A 13,767-nucleotide genomic window follows, 5' to 3' on the forward strand; every position below is an offset into this window, starting at 1 on the left:
CTTGACACATCATATTTGTCAGAAAAGAATAATAAAAACCCAGTAGAAATACTTGTGGCTTTTCCCTGTAAAGATGGCACAAGCCCCAAAGCAAGGGAAGCATGTTTTTGTTTTTAATGCCTTTTGTTTTACTGCCTACCCAATAATCCAGCAGCAAGTTCATAAATATTTGTACAAAGGGGGCCTTTAGATTTTCAAGTGACAAGGCAGAAACTGCTCAACTCAACATTATTGCAGGCAGGGAGTGTGAAATTTCTGAGTTAATGACTGAGTTCTTCCAACTGTTTTAGGTTCTTCTCCAGGCTGGGGGAAAAAAATCAAGTCTTGATCCTCTGTATTCATAAAAATATTTTGCCTGGAGGGAGCCGCTTCATTTCTTTCTCTCCCCTACAAGCATGTTTTTATGAATGGTAGGAGATGCAAGCTGAACAATCAAATTGGGTACAAATCTTTCCTGACCTCAGTGAGTGCCATTCATCAGCATTAAACAGTTTGACATCTGCAGAAGTACATTGATGGATAAAAGATGAAAAGGCTGTTCCGTACTAATCCCATGCTGTATCTATTTCAGCCCCTGAATCAAGGCACATCTCGTCTTTACTGGATGTGACTTACCATTCCCAATGCCCACGATTGCTGAAACAGCTCCAGTGGAACTGAAAGTGGTTGAACCTTAGAGTTTTGAGCACCTTGCTGAAGAAGAGTAGGGGGCAGGGAGTGTGAGAATCTAAAGTCATGTATCTTGTTTCGCTCAACCTTAATGGGGAGCACAGCACCCACCCTCTTCCATAATGTGTATCTCCGCCACAAATGAACATGTAGAGCGGTGTGATGCTAGGTTGTTCACATGTTAAATTGTACCCCGAGTGTATGTGTATACCCAATTCCAAGAGTGGTTAGTCTATTAGTTCTTCCACGTTCTGTTCAATGCAAGTGTACACAGATAATGAAGGTTTGACACACTTATTACAAAACGGATTGAAGCAAAAAAAAATGCAAATTCTCTTGTGAAAGAGGCTCTACTTAGTTCCCTGAATAAGTTTATTGGGTTATTATTATTACTAATATTAATAATCAATATTTAATTAAATAAATATTTAATAATAATAATACCACCTAATCAGCATTGTGGTAGTGTTTTGCGCCAAAACATAACAGCTGCTGTTGACTAGTTTAAGAAAAACGACCCCTTCCTTCACATTTTAAAATACAGTTAAATGGATTATAGTCCCATTGTGGCAGTGGAGACTTTCTCAGAGATAAGTGAACAATAGAGACCTTTTCAACTACCCCCCCCCCCACACACACACACTCACAGATGCAGTGTGCACCCTATTGGTGTGGCTGCATTGGGGGAATTCAGGGTAGGAATGGCCTAGCTCCATGAAACCTGTTTTGATATTATACATGGGCATCTGAGCTATGTGGTCTTTCCAAGAGGCATTGTGAGATATTGTGAGGTATTGTGACACATTGTGAGGTATTGTGACACATACCATTTATAAAAGCAGTCCTACCAAACACAGTGCTGCAAAGAATGCCATCATTTAATAAATGATCAAAGTTAATTCCATTTAAGTTCCCAAACATCTCAGATAATTTGCTCTTTCGAAAGTTTGCCACCACTGAGTATTTTTGCTTGACTTTCCATTGTAAGTTTTTCAAAATAGCAGTTTCAGTGCTAGACATGTAAACGCAGCTTCGCCATTGCGCATGTAATGTTTTTCCCATCCGACATCGAGAACTTGGGGCACTCTTTGTAGTCCCTGGGGCAACATTAGAGGCTAAGGAAAGGTAAGAGTTCATTTGCCCCCACTGACTTTATTATATGGCCCATCACATCGCTTGTTGAATCAGCTGCTGTGCAAAAGTGCATCGGATGATTGATTTTTACAAGGGAAATTGCAGTGAACTTCTGTTTCCGGAAAGGCAGGATTGATTCCTAAGTATAAATACTATGTTCAGTCATGGTGTTGGAAGGGTACAGAATGGAAGAATGTTGCCGGGGAAGGACACCATTGCATTGCATTTCGTGATGAAATGGGCATGGCCAATTCTTATGGGTTTGGCCAATTTTCATGATGAAATAAGTATGGCCAATTGCCTAAGAGACGGAATGAAGAGGAGCTAGAATGTTGAATAGACTGGGGAAACTGGAATTCAAATGTTCACTTCACGCTTGGATATTTTCTAACTGTGGACAGACACTGTCCACATCGATCCACATTTAATCAAGGCTTATGAAGTTCAATAAATGACCGTAGGCCTTGCACCCCCTCCTAACCTTCTGTGTCTTACGCAGCCGATGGTTCAGTTAGGAACAAAGGATATTTACATAATCAATTCACTGGTCTATCTAGCTCAGGAGTATCCAGACTTTTTGGCAGGAGGGCCACATCATCTCTCTGATACTGTGTCAGGGGTCGGGAATAAAAAAGAATTAACGTTTGAATTTGAATAAATTTACATACATTTACATACATGGATATATTAGAGATGGAATTTATATAACTGAAAGAAGGTTTTGCAGTAGCTCAAGGCCTATAAAAGGCCTTACACAAAGCAAGACTGGCTTTGCCTTCACTGCTGCTGCTGCACCCCAGACGTGAAACAGCAGGCAGTGGAAGGAGCCCTCATCCCGCAGCTCATGCAAGAGGTCAAACAGTCACCCTCACACTGAGAGTATTTGCATTGGGCCAGCATGGGCTCAGCAAGTCTCCATAGGGCCAGAGGCTCACTGGAGACTGGGGGCTCCTTGCAGGCAGGATTGGGTCTCCTCAAGGGCTGCAAGTGGCCCCTGAGCCAGGGTTTGGGTACCCCTGATTTAGCTCAATATTGTCTACACTGCTCAGCTCCACTGATCATCTCTCCAGGGCATGAGACAGAGATGGATCTTCCCCACTATTACCTGGAGATGCCAGAGATGGAATCTGGTGCCTGCTAAATGGAAAACCTGTGCTTTGTGCTCTATCTCTGAGCTGAAGCTTCTTCCAGGTGCACAGTGAATAAACTTCTTGGAGGAAGGGGAGGATACAAATGTGAAAAATGTGCTTAAAATGAAAACATTTTAGAAATATGAAATATCTGTTTTCTGTTGAGCTAAGTAATGCATTATAGCGAAACCCCTAGCTAAGAAGAATCACTATGGCTGCAGCTATGATTCAGCAGTCAGCACCATCCTTTGAAGCTGGTATAGCTCTGAAGAGCTTGCTGGGGGATGTCTGACCTGGGACAGGTGCTCAGGAAATGGTGAACACAGTGCCACTGCAACCTGCCCCTGTCCTACCCCAATTCCTGCCCCTTCACAGGCACGTGGCCTTCCAGTTGGTGCACTACAAGATTGGGCCATGAGACTTGGGAGAGCCAGGTTCAAGCCCTCACTTATAAAGCTCACTGGATGATCTTGAGCCAATCGCCCTCAGTCTAACCTACCTGCAAGGTTGTTGTGAGCTCAAGATCATCCATTCCTCCCCCCTGCAAGCTATTTGGGGGAAGGGAAGCTGCATGTCCCTGAATAAGTCACCAGATGATATAAAATATCAAATGATGTGCAAGGAGGTTTAATCTTTCAGCATGGGCTAAGCAGCAGTTTGCAAAGGCTCTCTGGGCCCTTGGCCCACGTTAGCCATGACCTCACTCAAGTCCATGTTGTTCTAGTTATTGCTGTTCTTTCCCTTCTTTAAAAAAGAAGTCTTACCTTTCTGTTCCACAGCTTGAAAACTACATTGTGGAAAACATGAAGTCAGAGATGGCTCAACTACAGCAAAATGCTGTCCAGAACCATACGGCCACCATGCTGGAGATAGGAACCAGCCTCCTCAGCCAGACTGCAGAGCAGACAAGAAAGCTTACAGATGTTGAAACCCAGGTATGTGTCCATGGACATTAACAACATGACCATTTTCCTTCGTTTCCTTTCAGTGCCTCCTCCCCACCTACTGTGCTTCTCAACACATCCAGGAAACACATACAAACATGCACTCAGCTTGATTGTTGACAACAGCAGTGCATACTGGCTCAAGGCACTCGCTTTGTACCTGGTGTTGCATGGTTATTTTTCACTCTGCATGTGTTTGCTGGACTTGCCTAGCCAAGAAGGGGAGCTGCTGCTGAGTTGATCAAACACACAGTTGGCCACTCGCTGTCAACGTGAAAAGCATTGAGTGCAATAAAGGTGTTTCAAAGAGCTGAAGTGCCTTTGATAGGCATGACCGCTCACCATTTGATGCTTTGGTTCTCCATGAGATTGTTGCTTCATTGGGAATCTGCTGTACCTGTGGTGTATTTACACCTTGAACACAAATGAAACTCCTTGCAGTTGAGCTGCTCTTAGCTGTTGAGCTGCAAAGTGGCACACTGGGAGAAGCGGTGCTGCTCAAAGGGCAAGAGCTGGAACAGCCCAATTATCATATGGGCAATGCTTTCAGCAGCACCGCCTCTGCCTAGTGATGGGGTGTCACTATTGAAAGGGCAGCTTGCATGATAATTGGGCTCTCCCAGCGCCACCCTTTCAGCAGCACTGCTTCTGCTGGGGCTCTGGGAGGGAGAGCCAGAGAGATTTCTTGGAAGGCAAGGAACGGTAATGGGGAGGAGGCAGACCAAGAGGGGTGAGAAAGGGTGAAGCGGCTGAGGCTCTACGAGAGCCCATTTCTCACATAGGTCACCCTTTCAGCAGCTCTACTTTTCCTGAGGTGTCACTTTGCAGAGCACCTCTGAGCTGCAGAAGTGATGCAATGAAAGGGCAATTTGGCCTGTTGTACAAAAGGAGTTAGATGCCCCGGTCTAAGAGAACCAGAGAATCTCTGTTTATTAACTATAATGGTTGGCAACCTTCAGTCTCGAAAGACTATGGTATAAGCCTACAGCACCCGGTATTTCAAGGCGGTCTCCCATCCAAGTACTAACCAGGCCTGACCCTGCTTAGCTTCCGAGATCAGATGAGATTGGGCATGTGTAGGGTAACAGTTGGTGCTGTTATTAACTATAGTGCCTGTAGATAACCCATCATCAACATGGAAGGAGACTTGGAACTTTCTAAGATCAGCAGTCCAAGCTGTGACACATGGCAATTAGCCCAGGCTCATCAAGAGCCCTCTTTTTGGGGAGAGGCTGATTTTATCTATTAGTTCACAATTCTTCACCACTCCTTCCCCTTTACCTTACAAGGTATCTCACAGTCACTGTGCATTCCGACTTTTTGTTTTAAACGAATGTGTTCATGTGCGTAATCGTTACATTGGCCAGCTAGTTGTTCCAGTAGAGTGCTGGAGATGGATCATATTTTTCTGTATACTTGAAACACGTTTACAGTATCCTTTCCCAAAACAATTACTTAAATGCACATCTGCATACAGAGAAACCAGATCAATTATACAAGGAAGAGCGATTAATTTACTCTAGCTAGAGGTGAACACACGGTGATGACAATATAGTCTTAATCAAGTTCTCAGCTTCTTCGTTTTCCATAGAAGGGATAATAAAAGTTTCATGTAGCTTATAAGTAATAGGAGTGTAGGAAAGCTCTGGAACAAAAAAATTATATTTTTGGACTTAGAGAATAGTGACTGCAGAGGCTATGTATTTTCATTGCTTTACAAGAAAACAAGAACATCAAAATCAACTCACCCAATAGCCTTGATAAATAAGGGCATGTTTTTACATTCCTACACTGGCATGGCTGCTACACCCCCATAGCTAAATCTTGCAACTACGAGTGTAAGAAGAGTATCAATGATTATGATACAGAAGTGTTTACATGATAAGGTTCCAATGAAGCCCACTGAGAATGAAAAACACACAGGAGGATTTCAGTCTTCCTCTCACAGAGGTGCACAAAATCTATGCTATGACAGTGCTATGACAGTGCTATGGGTGCTATTGGGTGCTGTTGGGTGCTATGACAGTGAAATCAATAAAAAAATCAATTAAAAAATCAATAAAAACAGACCAAACCTAGCAGAAGAGAAACCATGAAATGATGATAGGGCTAGAAGCTCTGTAAACAGAATGGCTGGAGAACAGATTGGCTTGAATAACGCATTGGTTTCCATTTTGTCCAGATACTCTGGCAGGCTGCTTAGTTAAGTACACTTTGTATAGTTATTACTATTATAGTAACAATATAAATCCTCTTGCTGTAGTAAGTGCAATAAGATTACATACCAATGTTCTTTTTTTTTTCTGTTGACATTAAGAGTCATGCCAAACTATTCCAAGTTGTACCATTTTTGTTGTTTGCCTCCTGAAGGTACTGAATCAGACATCTCGACTCGAAATCCAGCTCCTGGAGAATTCATTATCTACCTACAAGCTGGAGAAACAGCTCCTCCAACAGACCCATGAAATCTTAAAAATTCATGAGAAAAATAGGTGAGGAGAAGATGCCTGCTTCATTGTAAGGTCCTTGTGTTCACCTCTGCGGTCTTCCCTGACAATTGTCGTCTTCTCTGACAACGTTGTTGTATTTATGGCATTTCTGTTCTGTCTTCTATCATGGAACTCAAGGTGGCTTCTGTCGGGTTCCCATATCCAAGCACTGTCCAGTCATAGACCTGCTTAGCATCAGCAATCTTGTGCATTCATGTGAAGCAGTGTTGTGGGGGGAGATGACAGGGGAGGCCATCACCTTTACCATTCCAGCATGGGGCACTAAACCCTCCCTTCCCATGCTGTATCAGTGAAAAATGAACCCCATGGTGCTATAACAGGGTAAATCCATGTCACTGAGATTTTGAAACTGACTGCTCAGCTGGTCTGGAACTCAGCAGTAATTTCATTCTCATCTTTTTCTATCACTGTCAAGAGTTTGGGGGCCCAAACCTATTCAAGTATCCACTGCTGATGCAGCCATGCCAGTGGAGCACATGGTTCATCCTGTAGTGGGGGGGGGGAGTCACAGAGGTCTCCTAAAGGTGGCATATGTTCCCTTACCTCAGGGCTGCATTTGTGGCTGCATCCACATTGGAAAGTTGGATAGGATTGGGCCCTAAATGTTTCTAATTTCTATTTCTGTGAGTGTCGTTTGGGCATGCTCAATCCTCATCTTGGCTTGGATTGCAGAGGATTGGCTTCCATCTCCTCCTTTTTACAAACTAGTGTTTCTCTGCATACCCAGGGATTCCTCTGGGTAAGCAGAAACTCCTATTTTCTCTTTGGGTGGCCACATTTCATTGCCCTCCTGGTCAGCGCAGGGCCATCAGGTTTGCTGTCAGAGGGAATGATAAATAGTCTGATCAAGCGAATTGGATATGTGACACAATGAACCATTGCCTAGTACAGCAGGGTTCATGTTATCTTAAGAAAGAGATTGCTTCATGGGGGGTGGGGGAGTGTCACATAAAAAAGGAAGAAATGGAAGAATTAAATCTGATATTGTTATGAATCCCCAAATCAACCCAGTGAGTCACTAACAAGAACACTGCTTTGGACTGCTTTTTGTGTTCTTTGAAAGTACTTCACGTTCATTTTGCAAACGGCTCTGCGTTTTTTGCCAAGGTCTCCTCAAAGGGCCCAGGAACAGCTTCATGCAAAACAAAGAGTGAACTAACTTGAACTGAATGGACCCACAGGCTCTTTTACCAGCCCGTGCATTTCTTTTTTCTTTCTTTCCCCTGACTTCTTTTAGGAAAGTAGAGGATGATTTATAAGTCATGTGATTTCTAATGACCTGCTTCTCAAGTGATAATTTTAGACATCAAGGGCTTAACTCGGTCATCAATAAGCACCCTTAGGACCCCATGTATGCATCACAAGGGCAGACTGATGGCCACTGTCCATGGTGTCTTGTGTCTTCCCATTCTGTTTATGTAACGTTTGAATCCCAGAACTTCATGGGTGGAGCAAATTGCATATAAATCCTTTCCACCTAATTGTAACTCAGGGAAATCACAGGGTGGAAAGGCCCTTTGACTCCCCCCACATGGTTTCAAACACTGTACCATAACAGCGGAAAAAGAGGCCTTGGTAAAATGGCCACTGCACTGATGTGAATATATATATGAAGGGGCTCTTAGCTACAAGTTCAGGCAAATTTTCTCAAAAAAGAGACCAGTGATCCATAATAACGAGCTGTAATCATTGAGTCCTTGAGTTAATGTTCTCTATCAAGTTTCACTCATATATTATTGAATTACCTGCCTTCCCATTACAAAGCTTCTGTGTTGAAGTGGAAATGTGTGTGGCTTTTAACCCACTGACCTTCCGATTGTATTACTGACCTACCAATTATCAACTTAAGCATAAGTATTTATTTAGAATGTGCAGAAGGCAGAAATTCATAAAGGTGATGACTGGTGTACTTTGTGCTTTGCATTTATATATATAACCTAACTCTTTCTCATGGTGCAAATATATATGTGGCAGCAAATAAATTTGTGCTGCCCTGACCTGTATGTGACTGTACTGACATTGACATGACCTATAATGTGTTGAAATTGTGCGGGCTTGTATGCGGAGAGCAGGAATGTGTTGAAAAGTAACCCAACTGTCAAGCAGTCAAGGGAGGGAAGTAGAAACAGTTTGTTCAGGAAAAGCAGAATGGAGCCTGATCCATTTTTAAAAAAAACTCACAAGGGTAGACGAGTTACAGAAACTGTACTTCCTGGTTTTAGATATCACATTTTTTCACTACTGAAGAAAGACGGTATTTTCATTTGACTATTGAGTGGGAACATCTGGGCTAACATACTCCATTGTTCTGCAAACTTCACTGTTGACCATATGGTGAGTTGTAACCCACAAACCAATAAATTGGAAAGTTTAGCTATTGGTTGATTAGGGGTGCAGTCCAAAACACACCTACCTGGGAGTAGATACTGAACAGAACAGGTGGATGGTACCCACCACACATGTCCTCTTGCTGTTTCTCCCTCTTGTGTCCTCTTGCTGTTTCTCCCTCTTGCTGAGGGAGGCCAGTGTAGGAGGTTGGAGGGTGGCAGGAGAGTGGATCAGAGATTGTGAGGGGGCATTTTTGGGTGGGGAAGGGTGGAATGCTGGGCAGATCAGGCCCAGGAGGGAGATTGGGTCAGCTGTGGAACCTCATGTTTTATCCTAACTCCGTTCCTGGCCAGCCTGGTCTTATAATGGGCTGCTCAGATTTGCACCAGCAATTTCACTGGCACAGATCCAAGTAGTCCCATAGTCACATGACATGGGGTCAGGGGATAAATATTCCCTTACTCCAAGTCACACCAGTCCTAACCTGCACTGGATATGGTACAGGCCAGTTGGACTGCTTGTTCCTGTGCAGGTTAGGACTAGGCTGCCTGAATATGGAGTGGCCCCTTGTCATAAAACATGTCCTTTTTCATGCACAGGGATAAATGGCTGCTCAACCATTAAAGAATCACTTAGAGAATCTGGCACAAGAACTGCCACAGCAGATATATTATGATCTCTTCACCAAATATCTTTGGTGTGAGTATAATGTACTGTCAAAAAAAATCTGGTGCTCTAATATTGGCTGCAAGAGAAAAACACAAAGCCTTATGTGTAATTTTTTTTGCAGCTTTATTGAAACTAAAGGAGAAAAGCAGACATAATGTGCAATATTTGTGATGAGATCTCCCAATTTTTTACTTCAAAGCAGCTGTGTTATTCCTGAATTGGATCAGAACAGCAGTACCAGGGGAAGAAATGTTTAAACCTTTGTTCATATACGCTTTTCTTGATTGATGAACTGACTATATGTGAAAGCAATCAGCTGGATAGGTATAATCAAAGAATAATCAATGAATATCACTCATACTTATAATCACTCATACATATAAAATAAAAATAGGTAGGAGATATGTTGAGCATTTATCCCTGTGAAGACATTTTTCTGTACCTGTTGGGGAGATCAAAGACAGAGTAAATTATGTTATCTGTACTACAAAATGCAGACTTCAGGAATCCTACTGATGTTTAAAAAAAACAGACAGAACTGGTCCACATCCTGTTCCCAAACACCTCTGAACTTGGAAGTTAAAATTCTCTTTAAGCTGTAGGCATGGTCTGGTTTGGATTAGCAGATCCAGCCTGTACCTTGCAAAGGAAATTGACTGAATCAAGCAATTCATCCCGCAGGGGGAACATCATCTGTGCCATCTCCATGGTCTACTTCATCACCTTTCACACAGACAGAAGCCACAATGGGAAGTCTTTACATTGGCCTCCCTGCAATCTGTCTCACCCCTTCGTAACGGTGAAGTTTATGAGCATGGTTAGGTACTGCTCCTGCTGCGTGACATCCTGACAAATTTAACGCATCATTTCCATGGTGGAAAATTGATTTCGGGCCTCATTAAGATCAATGGACTAGACAACATTATATAATATAGGTTGTACTGCCAAATGAAGAGTTAAGTTACCATAAAAACAACACATTATTATTTGCACCTTTAACCTGATCACCCAACAACTAAAGGCCTTCTTAAATAATATGAATTTCTCACATGGAAAGCAGCAGTTCCAGTAAAGAAGGAGAGAGGCAGCTTACGTCTCATGATCCTTATGCATTTCATTTTCTCCACACATTCACTCAATAAAATTCAGGGCTAGAAGTCCAGCCCTTTTTGTAGGCTGCTTTAAGTTAAGGAACATAAGACAGGGTACTCAAAGCTACTCATGATCATCACACACAAAAACCTACATTGCTTCCAGTGCTTTTTTCTACGTGCTTTTCACATAGGAAACCAGATTGTTTGAAATGACCCCTAATTCATTCCTTCAAAACATGCTGAATGCGCAACAACAGGTTCAGCTTGTGGTACCCCTTCCTAGTGGCTAAAAGCGATACTGAATTGTTCATAAAGTAGCTTGGCTTCCATTTTTGTTACAGAGACATCTTACCACAAAAAGATTTTTTTAAGTATTCACGTATCATTTTAAGTCAAAACCTAAAAATATAAACTGTGAATGCAACAAACACAGCCTTGCAAATGTATGTATGATGCAGATATTTATTTCATTCAGGGTGCAATCCTAATCAACTTTCCAGCAGCGAAGTAAGGGCAATGCAGCTACAAGATAAGGGAACAAGCATTGCCTTACCTTGAGGAGGCCTCCAACTGCAGGTTGGAGGGCTGCGCCCCAACTGCAGGCTGCAGCACATGCCCCACTGGAATAGCTATGCTAGTGCTGGAAAGTTGGTTAGGACTGCACCCTCAGTATTATTACTGTATTCTCATTGATTTTTGCTTCCCATTGGTATCTGTGGGAGACCCAGCTGTCCATCAGCCCCATGTTCCATTAAATGGCTAAAGAATTTTAGGCATATAGGCATTCTCCATGGATCGGTGGGGGTTGGCAACCTTCAGGCTCGAAAGACTATGGTATAAGCCTACAGCACCCGGTATTCCCAGGCAGTCTCCCATCCAAGTACTAACCAGGCCTGACCCTGCTTAGCTTCCGAGATCAGACCTGTCAAATTTCAGACAGGCAGGAGAATGTGTTATATGTAGTTTTACAAACATTTTTAAAAGGCACAAAGAAAGAGTCACAGAAAACAGTCTCTTCACTATTATATCTCTTTAAATACAAACAGCACAAAGGAACAGGAAATGTAGAGAAGCACTGTGTGGAAAGGATTGAAAATGGGTAAAGAAATTATATGAGGTGACTAATTGAGAACTGTTTTTTTCACAAAATGTCAGTCTACACTGAGAAAGTATTTGCAAAGGGTTCAGCTTCCTCTTTTACTGTCTCCTGCCAGTCCTTCCTCATGTCACTGTAACTGGAGGAATCTATGTGGAAACATGACATACAGAATGTACGTTCCTAGCTAAAATGTTTTAAAGAACGGACAGTTAACTGTGGGGCAGCCCAATGTTATGTTGGTAAAACCCAGAGTGCTTTACATTATGGTGCTTTACGTCACAGTGAGGGAGCAAACCAGGGTGGGGAGAGGTTGAAACAAAGTAGGGGGGGGAGAATGGGGGGCAGGGATGCTGGGGGAGTAGGTGGATCCAGCAGCGATGGTATGCACTGGATTCTATCCTCTCCTCCCCACCCCATTTGTCTCCTTAGACTTGTGCCAACTAAAAAGCTGGCACAGATCCAAGGAGACCCATTCAGGAGCAGGAGGCTAATAGGGATTTAAATCCTCTTTCCCCTCTGAAGCATCCCATTCCATCCCTCACGCTGGACACAGCACATTTCTGTGTGGCTGCACCAGTAGAGGGGAAAGGATAGGATTGGGCTTTCAATCTCTCTTTCCCCATTCAGTCATCCCACTCCCTGCAAGCTTCACCTGACCGTTTTTAACACACACACACACACACAGAGAGAGAGAGAGAGAGAGAGAGAGAGAGAGAGTAAATGCTGTGTGCATTAACCACACAGGTCAAGTTGATTTTCAGATAATTTAAAAATGTGAGTGCACAGACACGCCAGATGACTTTTAAAGTGGATTGGAAAGACAGAGGTGCTGGATGGGAAGGCTGGACAGGGGCTGCCTGGCTCTGATTGGTCTGTGGAACTCTTTGCCATCATAACTGGCACCTGACAGCTTAGATGTCTTTCAGACGGGTAATGGACACAGGGGCTGGCTGGCTGACTCTCTCCCTCCCCACCCTTGGATCTCAGGGTGTGTGTGTGTGGGGGGGGGGGGGCTTTTTGTGGTGTTGCACAGGTTCTGCGGGCAGGTGGGCCTTCTCCTGGCCAGCTCTCTGGAGTGGTGAAGCACCCTGCCTGGGTCACCCTATAGGTCTGCAGCCCAGCCCAGGTGCCATCATTTTGGGGCCTGAAAGCTCCTGACAGGCTGCAAAGGGGCAAAGAGGGCAAAGTTCCTCCCCCCTCCCCCGCCCTGCTGGACTGCTGCAGGCAGGGGCGCCTTCCTGGGGGCTGCTGTCCATTGGCATCAGCAGGCACAGGTACGACCAGTCCTGCTTGGGGGGCGGGGGCGGGAGAGAGGGGGAGAGGGAGGGGCCTCTTGGGGCTCCTCTCTCAGGAGGAGGAGAGTCACCCAGCCAGGGGGGGTCAGGAAGGGGAAAAGGGGCTAGGTGGGGACGCTGCAGCAGCGCCCTGGAGGTGGGGGGGGGCAAAGGAGCGTCTCCTGCCTGCCTGCGTTGAGGGGCTGAACCGAGGGACTGGACAGCGGTAGGTGGGGCGCCCCTCCGCCCCCGCGCTGACGTCCCAAGCGCAGCCCACCTGAAGGGGGCGCTGCGAGGAGCCTGGGCAGGTGGAGCGCAGGTAGCTCACCTGGCGTGGGCGGGGCTGGAGCGCTGCAGCAGTGACGTCGCGGGGCTGCCCGTCAGGAGAACCCGGGACGCGGCAGCAGAGCTAAGAGGCGGCCCGCACCCTCCCGGCACAGCGTGCGGGGGGGGTGTCCGCCGCAGGGATGCGGACCGTGGCTGAGCCAGGAGTTCGCCCCTGCCGCCGGGCATTTCCTGCGGCCTCCCGGGCAAGGGCCGCCGAGCTCCGGGACCCCGAGGCGCCCGCGCTGCCCCTTTTGCCCCCTTGTGTCCCCCAGTGCCGGGGCTGGCGCTGGCGGCCCGCGGAGGGAGGGAGAAGGGACAGCCCCGAGCAGACCCCGCAGGCGGCAGCACTCGGGCAGGGACGACACCTGGTCCCCGGGAGCTCGGCCATCTCCCCAGCAAAGCAGGCAACACGCCCAGCTCCGGGGGCTGGGATGCGGTTCAGCCACTGGCATGACTCGGTCATCCCTCCATCCCTCTCCCCTTCCATCCATCCATGCATCCCCATCCATCCATCCCTCACTCCCTCCCTCCCTCCATCCATCCCTCCATCCCTCTCCCCTTCCATCCGTCCATATATCCCCATCCCTCC

General features: G+C 45.4%; 1 protein-coding gene across 1 annotated transcript in view; it reads left to right on the forward strand.

Moving 5' to 3' along the window:
* ANGPT1 (angiopoietin 1) overlaps positions 1-13,767 on the forward strand; it is a 162,086-nt gene that overhangs the window by 76,850 nt on the left and 71,469 nt on the right. The window contains exons 2-3 of the mRNA XM_066625014.1: positions 3,713-3,868; positions 6,248-6,369. Of these exons, the coding sequence (XP_066481111.1) occupies positions 3,713-3,868; positions 6,248-6,369 (278 nt within the window). The remainder of the gene's footprint in view (positions 1-3,712; positions 3,869-6,247; positions 6,370-13,767) is intronic.

This window comes from Tiliqua scincoides, chromosome 4 (genome assembly GCF_035046505.1).
Source record: "Tiliqua scincoides isolate rTilSci1 chromosome 4, rTilSci1.hap2, whole genome shotgun sequence".
In the NCBI taxonomy this organism is placed as follows: domain Eukaryota; kingdom Metazoa; phylum Chordata; class Lepidosauria; order Squamata; family Scincidae; genus Tiliqua; species Tiliqua scincoides.